The 15,210-nt window shown below is 39.1% G+C and overlaps 1 protein-coding gene across 2 annotated transcripts; it reads right to left on the bottom strand.

Annotated features, from left to right (window-relative positions):
• Positions 1-4,024: 4,024 nt before the first annotated feature.
• Positions 4,025-13,119, bottom strand: PIMREG (PICALM interacting mitotic regulator). 2 transcript variants are annotated; one of them, XM_087958284.1, is made up of 6 exons: positions 12,993-13,073; positions 9,877-10,187; positions 8,616-8,914; positions 7,821-7,916; positions 7,007-7,054; positions 4,025-4,947 (listed from the first exon to the last, which is right to left on the bottom strand). In XM_087958284.1, exons 2-5 carry the CDS (start codon positions 10,156-10,158, stop codon positions 7,024-7,026), a joined length of 708 nt encoding a protein of 235 aa, XP_087814410.1. In that variant the 5' UTR covers positions 10,159-10,187; positions 12,993-13,073; the 3' UTR covers positions 4,025-4,947; positions 7,007-7,023. The 2 variants fall into 2 exon arrangements, with proteins under 2 accessions (XP_087814410.1, XP_087814404.1); XM_087958278.1 differs by lacking the exon at positions 7,007-7,054 and having other exon boundaries at positions 12,993-13,119.
• Positions 13,120-15,210: the final 2,091 nt, after the last annotated feature.

Here is a 15,210-nt window from a genome sequence, read left to right as displayed (position 1 = left end):
CAAAAGTAAAGCGGGTCCATTTTATAGCCAGGAAAACTACAACCAGGTCACAAGCAACAGGCTTCATTTTCCTGTCAATGTTTGTACAGCATTCTCCTATAAAGTCCCTTGATGTTTGACTTTAATCTTCATGCTGTAATAAAAGCCAACGAACTATTCAGTTTCCACTGTTTCAATCATTTTGATTTGAATTGTTTTAAGCTGTTTTAAGCTGTATTTTAAGCTGTTCTATTGTTATAGTTTCTTGTTAACAGGTGGCACAGCATGAATGATATTTTTCGAACAAAAATAAGATTAGAACAAAATTTAAATATTCATGTATTTATAAGCGATGCTTGTGCAGGATCCGCAGTATTGTCTGGGACGCTACACATCCTCTCTATGACCAGTTGTCTTTTTTACCTTCCGGGACGAGGCTTTGTGGTATCCGAAGCAGAACAAAGTAGCTTCTATAACAGCTTTGTACCATATAGCATCAGCCTTGTTAACTTTTTCCCGCTATATATTCAAAATGGACTATGATTAATATACCGGTATATATACAGTCAGTCTGTCTGTCTGTCTGTCTGTCTGTCTGTCTATCTATCTATTATCTATCTATCTATTATCTATCTATCCTATATCTATCTATCTATCTATCTATCTATCTATCTATCTATCTATCTATCTATCTATTTCTTATATATATAAGAAAACATATATATATGTTTTCTTAAGTTTTCGCGGGTTCTTACATGTATGGTATTCAGCTTTGTTCAGGTATTTTCACACGTCATTATAGTTGTGCTTTTAAAGTTTTAGCAATGTTTCGGCAGAATCTCATCTGCCATCATCAGGCTTTAGTACTGTGTTTGTCGAACACAATACAGACGAACACAATATAGAAGCTTGATGATGGCAGATGAGATTCTGCCAAAACGTTGCTACAACTTTAAAAGCACAACTATAATGACGTGGGAAAATACCCAAACAAAGCTGAACACCATATATATATATATATATATATATATATATATATATATATATATATATATATATATATATATATATATATATATATATATATATATATATATAGTGTTTGTGTTTGTGTGTAGCATATATGTGTATGTGTGCACATGTGTGTGTGTGTGTGTGTGTGCGCGCATATGAGTATGGTTATGGGGATATATATATTCTTTTGAGAGTGGGCATCAGAATTTCATTTTTTAAAGTGTGACTGTGTGCACAGAAAAAAGTGGCAATAAAGGTTATCTTATTTAAATTATAGATATAGACATGTGTGTTTGTGAATCTTATATATATAAAATATTCCTAGCTATTTTTTGTATTCCATAACCTGAATCATCTTTCATAAGCAGGGGACTTCAAAAGAAAAGCCTAGATTTTCTTCAAAATATAAACCTATTTCTTTTCTAATAATAAAGATGGCCTCTTGAGAGAACACATAATTCTGATGGGGCGTGAATCATCAGAGTGCATCAGGAAATGGTACCTAATTTATAAAACTTGGTACTTAATTTATAAAACTTGACTAGCCAGTAATTAATCATGTAAAAAAAAGATATTCAACTGAAAAATAGGAAAAGGCATAGCAGAGTGACAAAGAGGTAGCCTTTAGTTTAATTCTGAAAGCAGTTAATCGGGGGCCCAGTCAAGAATTAAGGTGGCAGGCTCAAGGAAGTGCCCATATAAAACAAAAGTTTTGATCATGCAATTAAAGATGTTAAACGGACTTTTTGCTTTATGTATATACAAACATACTGTCATGCCCCTGTTGGAGTCTGAATCTGAGGAGGAAGACGAATAGCTGACAGGGAGTGGGAGTGTGGCTCTGTTGGGTGTAGAGGAAACTGGGGAAGGGCAAAGTCCGTCTGGCAGAGCCGGGGAGAGGTAAACCAAGGGAGAGGAAGTTCAGAGGAAGACCCAGCCCCACCCTTCATCCTAGGGCACACAGGGAGGAATGGAGACACCACAGGAGATTGATCTAAATGGTATAGGGTTTCCTGCTTGAGCAGGGCGTTGGACTAGAACAGAGACACCAAGGACTGGTTCCGTGGAGAGGTTTTCCCACAGACTGGAGGAGGCGTGGTTTTGCATGCTGCTTGCATCCCATGGATGGGGCTTTGCTCATTTGCATGGCCCAGTTTCTGGCATGCCAAGGCCTATTTACCGGTCCATGGACTGGGGGTTGGGGACCCCTGGACTAGAAGGACTTCCAAAATCCCTTCCAGTTCTATTCTGATTGATTCAATTCTTATGCCCCTGTCCTCAACAGAAGTCGTTGTACCAGAATTTGGTGAATGTGCAAAAAAGCTAGCAAATTCTGGATTCAGAAATATACAGGTAGTCCTTGACTTACAGCCACTTGTTTAGCAACCATTCAAAGTTATAATACCACTGGAAAAAAAGCACCGCACAAGTGGTCCTCACACTTAATGGAGCCTCACAACATCCCTGCAGTCCAGCATTTGGGTGCTTGGCAACTAGCATGTATTTACAATGGTTGCCACATCCTGGGATGTTGTAATTGCCATTTGTGACCTTCCCAGCATCCAGGATGTGATTGTGACCTTCCTAGCGAAGTCAACAGGGGAAGTCAGATTTGCTTAACAATCAGTGCAGTGGTTCGCTTAACAACCATGGCAAAAAATCATAAAATCAGGCACATCTCACTTAACAACAGCTTTGCATAGTAACAGAAATTCTGGTCCCAATTTGAGTTGTAAATCAAGAATTACCTATACACTGATTTACAGTGTACTTTAAATGTACAGTTAAGACCTGGTGCTTTACTTTTGGGACTGATGTACAAATAGTTGGAAACAAAGTTATGGAACTTTGCTTTTGTATATGATAACTGCAGTGAGATTGTGGAAAGATTTGGCAATACCTTCAAAAGAATTGTTAGTGAAGACGACGCAGCCGAACTGATTTACATTTACTGCTGACTTGAAACCCCTTAAAGGCTTTTTGGGGGGCAAAAAATGCCTCATGATTCCTAACTTTTGATGATTAGACAGGAAAGCATATAGAAAAAAAGAGTCATGTGTTGTAAGCATAGATAAATTTATAACTGAACTTATAAATGCTGTAAAAGCACATTGGAAGCCACTTCTTTGTATTTTTTTTTTAAACTTTCCTTGAACTTTTAATTTTCTTTGATTTCTATTTTTTTACTTTTTTACTTTATTTTTTACTTTACTTTTTTTTAAACTTCCTTTTTAAAAATCTTTAATATGGAAGAATTGCAATTTATTGGTGCCAAGGAGTGACTTAGGTCTAATTGCAATGAGTAACTTCAGAAGAGGAATTTCCCCCAGCTACCACTGGGGAGAAGGGAAAACAAACAAACTGTTCCTTCTGTGTAACTTCCTTCCAGATATTAAAAAGGGCCATCATATGATTCTCTATTCTTGGCTTGTTGTCCTGATGTTCCTCCTAAAGCATAGTCAACCCTAATTTGTTTCTTTTCCTCTGATGGCTTCTTAAAATCTGGTACTCAACAGCTGGCCACAGAAATTGTGCACAGGTAAGTCCTCAACTTACAACCATTTGTTTAGTGACTGTTTGAAGTTACAATGACACTGAAAAAAGTGACTTTTGACCATTTTTCCCATGATGGTTGAACATCCCCATGGTCATGTGACCAAAATTTGGATACTTGGTAACTGGCATGTATTTATGATGGTTGCAGTGTCGCAAGGTCATTGCAATGTCGCACGGTCATGTGATCACCTTTTGTGACCTTCTGACAAGCAAAGTTCAATGGGGAAGCCAGCTTCATTTAACAACCATGTTAGTAACTTAATAACTGCAGCAATTCACTTAATAACTGTGACCAAACAGATCGTAAAATGGGACAAAGCACACTTAACTGTCTTGCTTAGCAATGGAAATTTGGAGCTCAATTGTCATAAGTTGAGGACTACCTGTATGGAGTTGATCTTGAATCTGGAGATTTCTGAACAACACATCCAGTGCCCAAAGATATTACAGTATATTATCAATAATATTCTAGACATTTCTTTGGCCATAAGAAATGGAATGTTAGTGTTTTATTTTGATTAAATCAAATATTCTGAGAAAGCTGGATTCCATACTACAAGTTGTACTTTTTCTTTCTTTCAGAGTACACAGTTCCAACAGCTCATTAAACAAAGCATAATGAGAATAAGATGTTGAAAGGTATGGATTAAAAAGTATACAAAGTTGTTAAGACTCTGTAACAATGAACAAAGTCCAGAATGCAACCTCAGTTTGGCTTAAGGTTATAAATAGAGTCAATTTCAGTGTAGAAACTTGAATACATAGTCCAGGGGTGTCAAACTCAATTTCATTGAGGGCCACATCAAGGTTATATTTGACCTTGGGGGGCGGGGGCGTAGCCAGCTTGACATCACTCATGTCAGAGGCACCTGTGGTGGCAGAGGCAGTGCCAGTGCCAGTGGAAACGGGCTCCCAGTCTCTGTTTTTGGCTGGGATGGTCTCCCGCAACTCGCTGCCAGTGAAAATGGAGCTTGGGAGCCCATTTTCATTAGCAGAGGCATCGTGGGTCGATCCTTCACTGTTTCCAAGGCAGCCCTGTGGGCCAGATCTAAGCACCCCACGGTCTGGTTGAAGCCCACAGGCCTTGAGATTGACACCTCTGACATAGTCTATAAGAAGGACATGTGCAGTTTCTTATAAGTTAGCAGTTTACAATACAAGCTTATATGGAGTCGATTCAATATGGATTTTAAGAGCTTATTAAAACACATTCAAAAGTCCATCCTTCAAATGTTTCCAGATTAATACTATTTGAAGTGATTATCAGCCCAGCTGTTGCAGGTCCACCGTACTCTCTTTGCCTGCCTCCGAAAACACTGAGCCAGGCTTCCTGACTGCAATTGCACCGCCCGAATATTCTGTGCCATGATTTCATAATAGTTTAGGATTGCCTGATCTCTGCAAACAAGAAGAAACAACTGTTACCACCAAGAAATGTTGGTCAAGAGATCATCAAAGGACATACATTGCCTCTCCTTCCTCAGAAAAAGCCCATGGTGAATAAGTCTCTGGCCCATGAAGTTGACAGTGTAAATTTTGATAGCTTGGAAGAAACATTTGTGAAAAAGCATTAAAAAAACAAATTGATAAGGATAATGCTTTAGAACAGGGGTCTCCAACCTTGGCAGCTTTAAGACTTGTGGACTTCAACTCTCAGAGTTCCTCAGCCAGAAAAATTGAAGTCCATAAGTCTTAAAGTTGCCAGGGTTGGAGACCCCTGCTTTAGAACACCATTTTTTTGAACAAGGCAATTTTAAAATATGTGGACGTCATTCCCAGAATTCCCCAGCCAGCATGTTGCTTGCCAGGTTTTTAAAAAACTGCTGCAGAATTATTATGAATCCGAATTCTAATATTTCTAGAAATTTGAGTCTGGATCTCATCTATAAATTTCTTCTATTGAACAATGAAATACAGACATGTTTCATCCTTTCTAGAAAAATAACTGAATGATAAGAGACTAAAACCTCAGACATTTTATGTGAGTACATCCCATTCTACCTCTGCCCTCCATCCAGTGGTTTAGAGGCTATGCAATCATAGCATGTGTTCAGCTTAAGAGGATGAATAACAAACAAATGTTGAGAGGCCATTGTGTGAAGAATTTTCACACAACATTCTGTTTGGACAAATATTTAAGTGCACTCAAGTTATTAACTCAGTAATTCATTACAATTGCATAGAAATTTTATTAGTACAAATAACCAGAAAATCCAGACATGGCATGAACTAAGATTTATTTACTGACCTGGTTATATATTTCTGATCACAGTTTTTAGCATCAAATACCAAACTTTATCCTCTTCTTTGTAAGTTCAACCATATTATTTACTTAAACTCCACTTAAGAATAGACATAACATTTAGAAAAATAACATACAGAAAAGAGTTTTACACTGAGAGGAAGCATAGAACTACAATTGATATCATGCTCTTCATTTTGAGTTAGTCAAGTCACTGTGGAGTTAGTAGATAAAATTGGGTATCAGAAAAAAAAAACACTGTTTACTAAGATCCAGTTTTCAAGCTGCACTCTAACAGTCAACCTAACCGAAGGTTCTTCCAATATTCAGTTGACCCATATTGTTAATCCGGCATCTGATATACTTTTAGGTGTATATTGTACAGAACCAGCCATGATAGCTTAGTTAACAAACCTGTTTTGTTAACATCAGCAGGGCATCCATAAAATCTCTAAAAGATATCTAAAAACTCCAAAACTAACTATTGCAAAGTATACATATTTTAAACATGCATTGAAATTTCCTGAATTCTGAATTTTCTGCACAATTTTGTAATACCACAGAGATACAGTTCCTATAGGAAGATCAAACCAAATATGGTTTAACATGATACAAAATCAACCTACAAGGGTATTCTCCAATCTGGTGCTCCAAGAGGCAATTTCCAGCTATGTTGATTAAAAAATTAAATAAGTCCAGATACAGTAATTAGCTGGTACCAGGTTGGGGCTGACTGCCCTGTAAACATCATTAATGGCAAGGAAGCTTGTCCAAATTTCAAGAAAGCCCAATGTTCATAAGGGAAACTTAAGATGATCAAAGGATGGGAGATAGAAAGATTTTTATTTCCTTCTCTTGCCCAAGACCCTAGGAAATGCCAACAGTTAGAAGTAGGAACATCTGGGAAAAGTGGACCAAGAATCTGCCATGTTTTGCAATTTGGTGGGAAATGCAATCGTGGGCAAAGAAGTCAACTAGCATCCCTAAATGAGTAAGGCCCTATGTTGTTTTTCAGTACAATCCAAAGGAAATCTGGTCAATCCACACATTTTGTTTCTCCTGCAGTGCTGCTATCACAGAAAACAAGAGATAAGACAACTTTTGCATGCATATTAATTAACCTGTTAAAGAGCTGGGTTGTTCCATGCAGGCAATCTCTGTGCATATTAATGAACTCCAAGCAGATCAGACAAAAATAAACAAGACAAGTTTTACCTTGATGGTTTTTATCTTCAGTTACAAATCAGAGCAACTGTCATATCACTAGTAGATGGGAAGAACATTAGGAATAAAGGGTTTATAAGATGAAATGATAATATTGAAACTACTTCAGAAGGACCACTGAGCTGACAGTTAGGCCCCTGTTAACATGTAGCTGTCCTTGAAAACACAAGACTGGGAAACACCGTCTCACAATTATTTCCGTTAAGTACATTTCAAACAAGATTCACTCCTCCAACCTCTTACGCAGGTAATCCTCGACTTACAACTGATTTACAACCATTCATTCATTTAGCAACCATTTAAAGTTACAAATGTCCTGAAAACAGTGACTTATACCCGGTTCTCCCACATAGGACCATTGCAGCATCTCTATAGTCATGTGATCAAACTTCTGGCGTTTTGCTGCCAGCATATGGATTTATGGCAGTTACAACATCCTTCAGACCTGTGATCGCCAGCTGATTGTCGGAGGACCAGCTGATTGTTGGATCACGAGGAGCAGAGAGCTGGGTGTGCCAGGCCGAGCTGGGCGTGGCCAGTCAGCGCCGGCCGTATTGGCAGTGAGCAGTTGGTGGGAGGGACAGGGTAACACGTGGGGGGGGGGAATGGTGGTGGAGCATGATATAAGGGTGGGAAATTGGGAATGGACAACAAAGTTTCCTCCTTCTTTTGAGACAGCACAACAAAGTGTCTAGCCTACATTCTTACCCACACAAAAAGTTATCTGAAGCCCCAACTACTGCCTGATTACAGGCACCGTTATGGACAGCGGGATGAGAATGGGAAGACCATTTCTAGAACTCACCTCTCCTCTTGAACAATGATGTTGTTGAAAGCATGAGAGAGGTGTTTCAGTTGGCGAATGCCCGTTGAGACCAGCTCCAAATCACAATCTAGCTGCCTGCCAGGATAAAAAGAGACCGGCAAAGATGAAAAGTGAATTGGGCCACCAACGGATAGCAATTTTTCTGTCTCCAGTTCGTCCCTCCTCTTTTCCAAACAGGACAATAATGCCAAACATATTCTCACGATTCATTTGCGGACTACATTACCACAAAATACAGGCATAGCCATTGGATTTCATGAGGAATTCAGCTTTATTTTTAAAGTTAAAGCTGTTATTTATTTACATTTTAAAACTGGATTTCAAACCAGAATAGATTCTTTTGTGTGTTCTTGTCAGTTGTCTTGAGTGCCTGACGGTGGGAAAAGGGACTATAAACAAAGGAGAAGATGCATTTCCACAGGCAAGATGAACCTTTGTGGTTAAATGGAACAAAAATAGCGTATTTTGAAATATATGCATTGAGAAGCCAGAGTAGCAAAAATGTGTTCACTCTGGTGCTGGGATTTGCTAGTAGCAAATTGGGAATACACCTCTTTCTTTTCTTTCATTTTTGGGTAAGTAGCAAAAGTCATACAAGGTGACAGCATCTAACTAACTTTGTCTGACTCAGAAAAGTTTAATCAAGGACAGACTTTGTTAATGATAATCTCAAATTAGACTGCCCTGGGGAGTCAAAAAAAAAAAAAACATCTCAGGAGGAAAAAGTGGCAAGTCACTCGTGTTACCTCTTAGCTTAGCAAATGTCCTACTTACCTTCTCACAGAAAGAGAAACTGGAGAACCATATGGGCTTCTCAAGGCTGCAGCCCTCGTGGATCTCCGTAGAGGCAGCAGGTTTTTCTTACGCTGACAGGACCCAGACTTCTTGCTGGATGGGGACACAATCTTTGTGCTGGATGTTGGGGTTGAGATGGAAGCCAGCTTCTTGTTTTGGCGAGGGGTCCGAGGAGAGACGTTTGAAGGTTTTGTGGAACTTCTGCTCTTTCCTCTGGGGTCCTTGGCCAACGAAGCTGCTATAGCACGAGAGGGAACTTGGCAGCTCCTTTGCATTTTCTGAAACACAATTGACACAGTTTTTATTGACACTAAGAGATAATGGGGATATTCTCCAGATTGCAACCTAGCAGCTTGATCAAATCTGAAAAATATATAATATAAAATCTATATTATCTATTATCATTAATTATTTTATCAAAATAAGTTAGGTCAGATGGGCAGTGTATAAATTTTATAAACAAATAAATAAAATTATAATCATTCTATGCACACTCACTGGGGGAGTCTGAGGTTTACTCCCCAGAACAGGGCTTCAGTTGCATGATTATGGCTGCCCTCTTGATTTTTTTTTTGACTCTCCCCCTGTAGATATCCTTGGCTTGGGGGAATAGATTAGGAAGAGTATCTGTACCAGCTGTGACATTTAATTCAGAAAACCATAATGCCTTCCCATTCAGAGGTCCCTGCCAGGTGTACCTCTATTTTGAATTTGTTTAAAAAACAGTTTCCCATCAAAAATTCCTTGATGAGCAAAAATATGTGAAGGTTAATAATGTCTGAGAATTTCAGCACAAAGTTCAATCAGCTTTCTAGACTGTAGACCAGGGGTGTCAAACTCAAGGCCCGCGGGCTGGATCTGGCCCACAGGGTACCTAGATCTGGCCAGAAAGGTCGCCCTAGGAAACAATGAAGGATCAGCCCATGGCACCTCTGCCAGCGAAAATGGAGCTCGGGAGGGCCACATGTGATCCTCACAAGCTGTTTTTGCTGGCAGAGGGTTGCAGGAGGCCATTGCGGCCTAAAACTGAGCTCAGGAGCCCATTTTCACTGGTACAGTGCTCAGGCCACCACAGGCACCCGACAGTGATGTTGAGCTGGCCACACACACCCTGCCCCCCACACACACAGGTCAAACACAATTGTGATGTGGCCCTCAATGAAAACGAGTTTGATACCCCTGCCATAGATGCATACCTACTTAATTCATTAGTTTCTCATGAATTGAACTATATCTGTACCTGTGACATTGTTCCAAATACATTTTTGGCTGTTTTTGTAAGCATCCGGAGGTTTGAGCTCTTCTCCTTAGCCTCCAGGTTTTCCCAAGTTGGATTCTCATCAAAATTCATTTTTACTTCTTTTAAAGGCATTCTTTTCCGGAGGGTCATCCTCACACTATTCATGTTCACTGAAGACCTTTTCTTAAATCGATCTGGCACGGGACTCTCCTCAAAGTCAGACAGGATCTGATGGCTCCGCCAACCGATGCTTGATCCCACAGTTTGGAACACAGATGCCATCCTTCCCCAGGACTGGATTCTTCAAAAGCCTTAAAAGAAAAAAAAAATATTTAAGTTTCTAGTCCACAAGTTCACAACATGGGGAGAAAAATACCTCCCGTTGCTAGTGTCATTAACATTATTTAATAGATGCTGGGCAATACCCTACAAAGAAATGTGGTAACATCTTGACTTTACCTTTCTGGACAGCAGGGACATTTAACTTGTCAGAGGCATGCCTGCAAAACGGTTGTCTTAGAGTGACAGCAGTCACTCATTAATTAGAAAGAAATTGAGGTTTCTTTCCACAATCTTCTTTATCTATTATCCTCCAATGTATTCCCCAACACCTCAACAACCACCCAAGACATATTTTCTCAAGAATTCTCTAGGGTTTATTAATATATTTTGCCTCATCTTTTGTGTTTGTGTACATGCGTATGATCTCAAGGAAGTAAACATATTTAATATTCCTTCTTCCTCCATTTTTCCTCACCAAAACCCTGTGAGGTGACTTGGGCCAAGAGAGAGGGACTGGCCCAAAGTCACCCAGTAGCTTTCATGCCCTAAGGGAGGCTTGGGACTCACATTCTGCTAGTTTCTAACCCAGCACTTTCACCAAACTGGCTCTTGATGGAGATTTTTACAAATAAAGTTGATGCTGAAGGCTGGGATTGCTTTTGCAACAGGCTAGGTATCCCACTTCTCTCTTTTAAAAAAATTATAGGACATTTACAAAAAGAAACTTGCCACTTTTGAAATATGTGAAGGGCTGCCATTTGCAAAATGAGTTGGCCAAAACAACTGAGATAAAGTATCATTAAAACATCAGTTTTTCAATACGCCAATTCCAAATTCTTCAGTTTGAAAACAATCTGACATTATGATCTCAGGTTTGTGCAAAGTCCAATATAATAATCATAACTGATAGTTTTCTTGGAGACATGTCATTATCATTTATAACTCTGGTTGCATAAGAGGCATAGAATCAAAATCAAGTGAAGTACCGTATCAGTACCGCTCTATAAAGCCTTAGTAAGACCACACCTGGAATGCTGCATCCCGTCTTGGTCACAACATTTAAAAAAGATATTGAGACTTTGGAAAAAGTGCAAAGACAACCAACTAAGATGATTAAGGGCCTGGAGACAAAAACATATGAAGAACGGTTACAGGAATTAGGTATGTCTAGTCTAGAGAAAAGAAGGACTAGGGAGGACATAGCAGTATTCCAGTATTTGAGGGGCTGCCACAAAGAGGAGAGGGTCAACTTATTTTCCAAATCACCAGAAGGTAAGACAAGAAACAATGGATGAAACTAATCAAGGAGAGAAACAACCTTGAATTAAGGAAAAACTTCCTAAGTGAGAATAATTAACCAGTGGAACAGCTTGCCTTCAGAAGTTGTAGGTGCTTCATCACTGAAGGTTTTTACGAAAAGACTACTCAACAGCTTGTCTGACATTTCTGTAGTTTTCTGTAGTTTTCTGTAGAAATTGTCTGTAGTTTCTTCCCCAAACCCCAAAAACTTTAACCTTAGACTGTCTACTATAGACCTCACCCCTTTCCTAAGAGGTCTGTAGGGGGCGTGCATAAGCGCACCAACGTGCCTACCGTCCCTGTCCTATTGTTTCTCTTATTCTTCTTTTATTTTTCTTATATGTACCCATTTCATGTATTCACAACTATGTATACACTTATACTTATTATCTTGTAAACAATTGGCAAATCAAATAAATAAATAAATAAATAAATAAAATGGTATCTCCTGCTTGAGCAGGAGGTTGGACTAGATAGAAGACACTTCCACGGTCCTTTCCAGCTCTATTCTGATTGATTCATCCAATTAGGTAACTTAGGTGATGAAAAATTAGCAAAAAAAAAAAAAAAAACCTCAGCACCAACAACTACAAAGTTCAATCCTGTGCTACAAATATTTTTTTCCTATTAACAAAAGTTATTTATCAACTGGGGTATACCTGGTCAAGGTTATCCACCCACCACCTCCCAGTGGGGGATTTTTGGCAAATCTGCTATTTGTCTAAGGTAGTCCCTGATTAATTCAAGATTCCAGAAAAGGAGATTTGATTGTGGTTTCCTTTAAATGCCAAACCAAAGAGATCAGTACGGGTCAGTAAAAAAGGCTCATGATGTTGATGGTGAGAAATGCTGGACTAGTAAACAGAGAGACTGCAGATTCTAGTTTTTTCTTAGACACAGAAATCAGCTGAGAAACCTCTCTCTCTCTCTCCCTCCCTCTCCCCCTTTCCAAATCAGCAGAGCCTTACCCGCTTCCTGCCATTATGTATTGGCAGCTTCACTGTGAACCATTAAGTGAGTGCAGTGCAAAAGCAAACAGACTCTGCATCCGTCAGCTAAGAAAAAACATCATCAGGGACTTGGCTAATCACGTCTTGTTGTTCAGTCACTAAATTGTGTCCAACTCTTCCCAGTCCCATGGGAAGCCATTCCCCCCCTCCCCCAATCCTTCACTTCTTCCTGAAGTTTACCCCAATTCATGTTCATTGCGTCGCTGACACTATCCAACCGCCTCGCCCTGTGCAGTTGCCTTCAATCTTTCTTAACATCAGTGTCTTTTCCACGAGTCTCCTCTTCTCATTTGGTGGCCAAAGTATCTGAGCTTCAGCTCAGGATCTGTCCTTCCAAAAAAAAAACAACCCGACAGTTGGGGCTGATTTCCTTTAGGATTGACTTGATTTGATCTCTTTGAAGTTCGAAGATCTTCTCCAACACCACAAACCAATTTAATCACTACTATGATTATAATGGAGGTGATAGGACGTAAAAAGGTCAATCTCGCATTTCCCCCCCCCCACCCCTTCGCTCCAACTCACCTTTACCGCTTGCTATTTAGCTACACCACCCCTGCCTTCTTCGGCTAGCTTTCTTCTCCTGCAAGATTTCAAATGAGGCGCCGGCTCTTTTTCGCCCACCGGATTGGCTGGAGTCTAGCGCTCCTCCTCCTCTCCCCCCCACCCCGACTGCCCGGAAAAAAGTGGGAGGAAGAAGCGATGGAAGAAGCAATTGAATGAGGAGGGGAAGGTTGCCCCGCGCCCGCTGGGAATCTTATCTCACCGATCTCCATCGGCATTGCTTTTCAAATGCTTGCTTATGCGCCCGAGGAAGGAGCACACTTTATCGGAGACTAAGGAGCAGCAAACATTAAGCAAGATACAGTTTAAAAGTTCTTACAAGTTGGCCTTATTATTTTACAGATACGTACATTGCCGCTTCCCGATTCATCAGATTCTAAACAGCTTATTTTATTTTTATTTATTTATTTATTTTTGTCAATTGCTTACAAGATAATAGGTATAAGTAAAAAACAGTTATGAATACATGGATACATATAAGAAAAATAAAAATAAAAGAAACTAGGACAGGGACGGTAGGCACGTTGGTGCGCTTATGCACGCCCCCTACAGACCTCTTAGGAAAGGGGTGAGGTCAATAGTAGACAGTCTAAGGTTAAAGTTTTCGGGTTTTGGGGTAAAAAAACACAAAGTCAGGTAGAGTATTCCAGACATTGACCACTCTGTTGCTGAAGTCGTATTTCCTGCAATCAAGTTTGGTGCGATTAATCTTGAGTTTGTATCTATTGTTTGCTCTTGTGTTGTTATGGTTGAAGCTGAAGTATTCATTGACAGGTAGGACATTGCAATGTATGATTTTATATACTATACTTAGATTGAACCGAAGGCAGCGTAGTTCTAGGTTTGTAAAATAATAATTGGTAATATTTAAAAAAAAAAACACAAATTCAGTCTCCATTAAAACTCCTTCTCACGTGCTGTAAAAAAAAAAAAAGTGAAGTGTTTTCCCCTGAATTTGTAAAGGAAAGCAGAATGGGGGCTTTAGGATAGTCTACTAATCCCAGCCACCTTAATGGGTGATGGCGCAGGAATAGACTGATAGGAGGGACTTTAATTGTGTAAGATAAAAATTCTGAAAACAACAGAAGCTCAGCCTTTGCAAGACTTCCAGTGTCAACTAGGGCCCAGGATCCAAAAATAGCTCCCCAAAGTTGTGTTAGTGTCACTTTGCTAAATTAACTGACTCCAGACAATTGTATGCTTGGATTGTGCCCTAAGAAATGATGGATAGAACCAAGGCAATAGCTTCTAATATTAATTTCATTTATTTGATGTGCACATTAGCTGGAGAATTCTGGGAGCTGAAGTTCACCTTAAAAGTTGCCAAGGTTGAGAAACACTGTTATAAAACCAATACAGTACTGTTCTTGTTTTGAGCTTTTTTTCCCTTCCTTGTTGGATATATGTAGCAGGCTCTAAGGCAGTAGAGGCCACCTAATGAGACATCTCTAAGAGGCATCTGTCTTTTTACTGAAAAGCAGGCCAATGAGACTTCAGCAATGTTTAATGTAGAACACGAAGTTCAGAGTGTTTCTTGTTATGGAAATATTCAAAGACAATATGGAAATATAGCGCCAATCCACTCTGGTTTGACTTTGGTAAAGAAGTTATTGCAAAGTTATTATGATATTTTAAACTGCCAAGTCACTTAGGTGAGACGAGAAATGCAGAAATTTAATAAATGCATTTTTAAAAGTTTAGGATCCTTGACTGTACCTTACATCCTGATTAAATATAATAGCTAGAGAAGGAATTAGGTAGGCACAAAATAGGGTGTTATATTGTGATTAACATATATGTTGTGTGTGTGTAGCTTATGTGTATGTGCATGTATGTGTATGGGTATATATATTTTGAGAGCAAGCATCAGAATTTCATTTTTAATGTGTCTGTGTTTACAGAAAAAAGTGACAATAAAGATTAGTATCATCTTATCTTAAACTATGTTAAGATAACTACCAAATAAAATATTTCATGAGAATTCTTTAAAATTACAAGTTCAAACTGGTCTGAATAGTATAATCACAAAAACCAAATGAGGAAAAAGCATAAAGTAAAAGAGCTGCTAAAATTTCCTTCTATTTCCTTCTTTGGCCAGCTGTTATAAAGGAGGCAATTATAAGAGAATGAATTATACCGGATTAGGCTTGTATTTTTCCATATAACTAGATGACATTAG

Source organism: Notechis scutatus, chromosome 1, assembly GCF_049901735.1.
Source record: "Notechis scutatus isolate UNSWTSFEM ecotype Mainland chromosome 1, rNotScu1.2, whole genome shotgun sequence".
Lineage (NCBI taxonomy): Eukaryota > Metazoa > Chordata > Lepidosauria > Squamata > Elapidae > Notechis > Notechis scutatus.
This window is presented reverse-complemented; position numbering and strand designations above follow the sequence as displayed.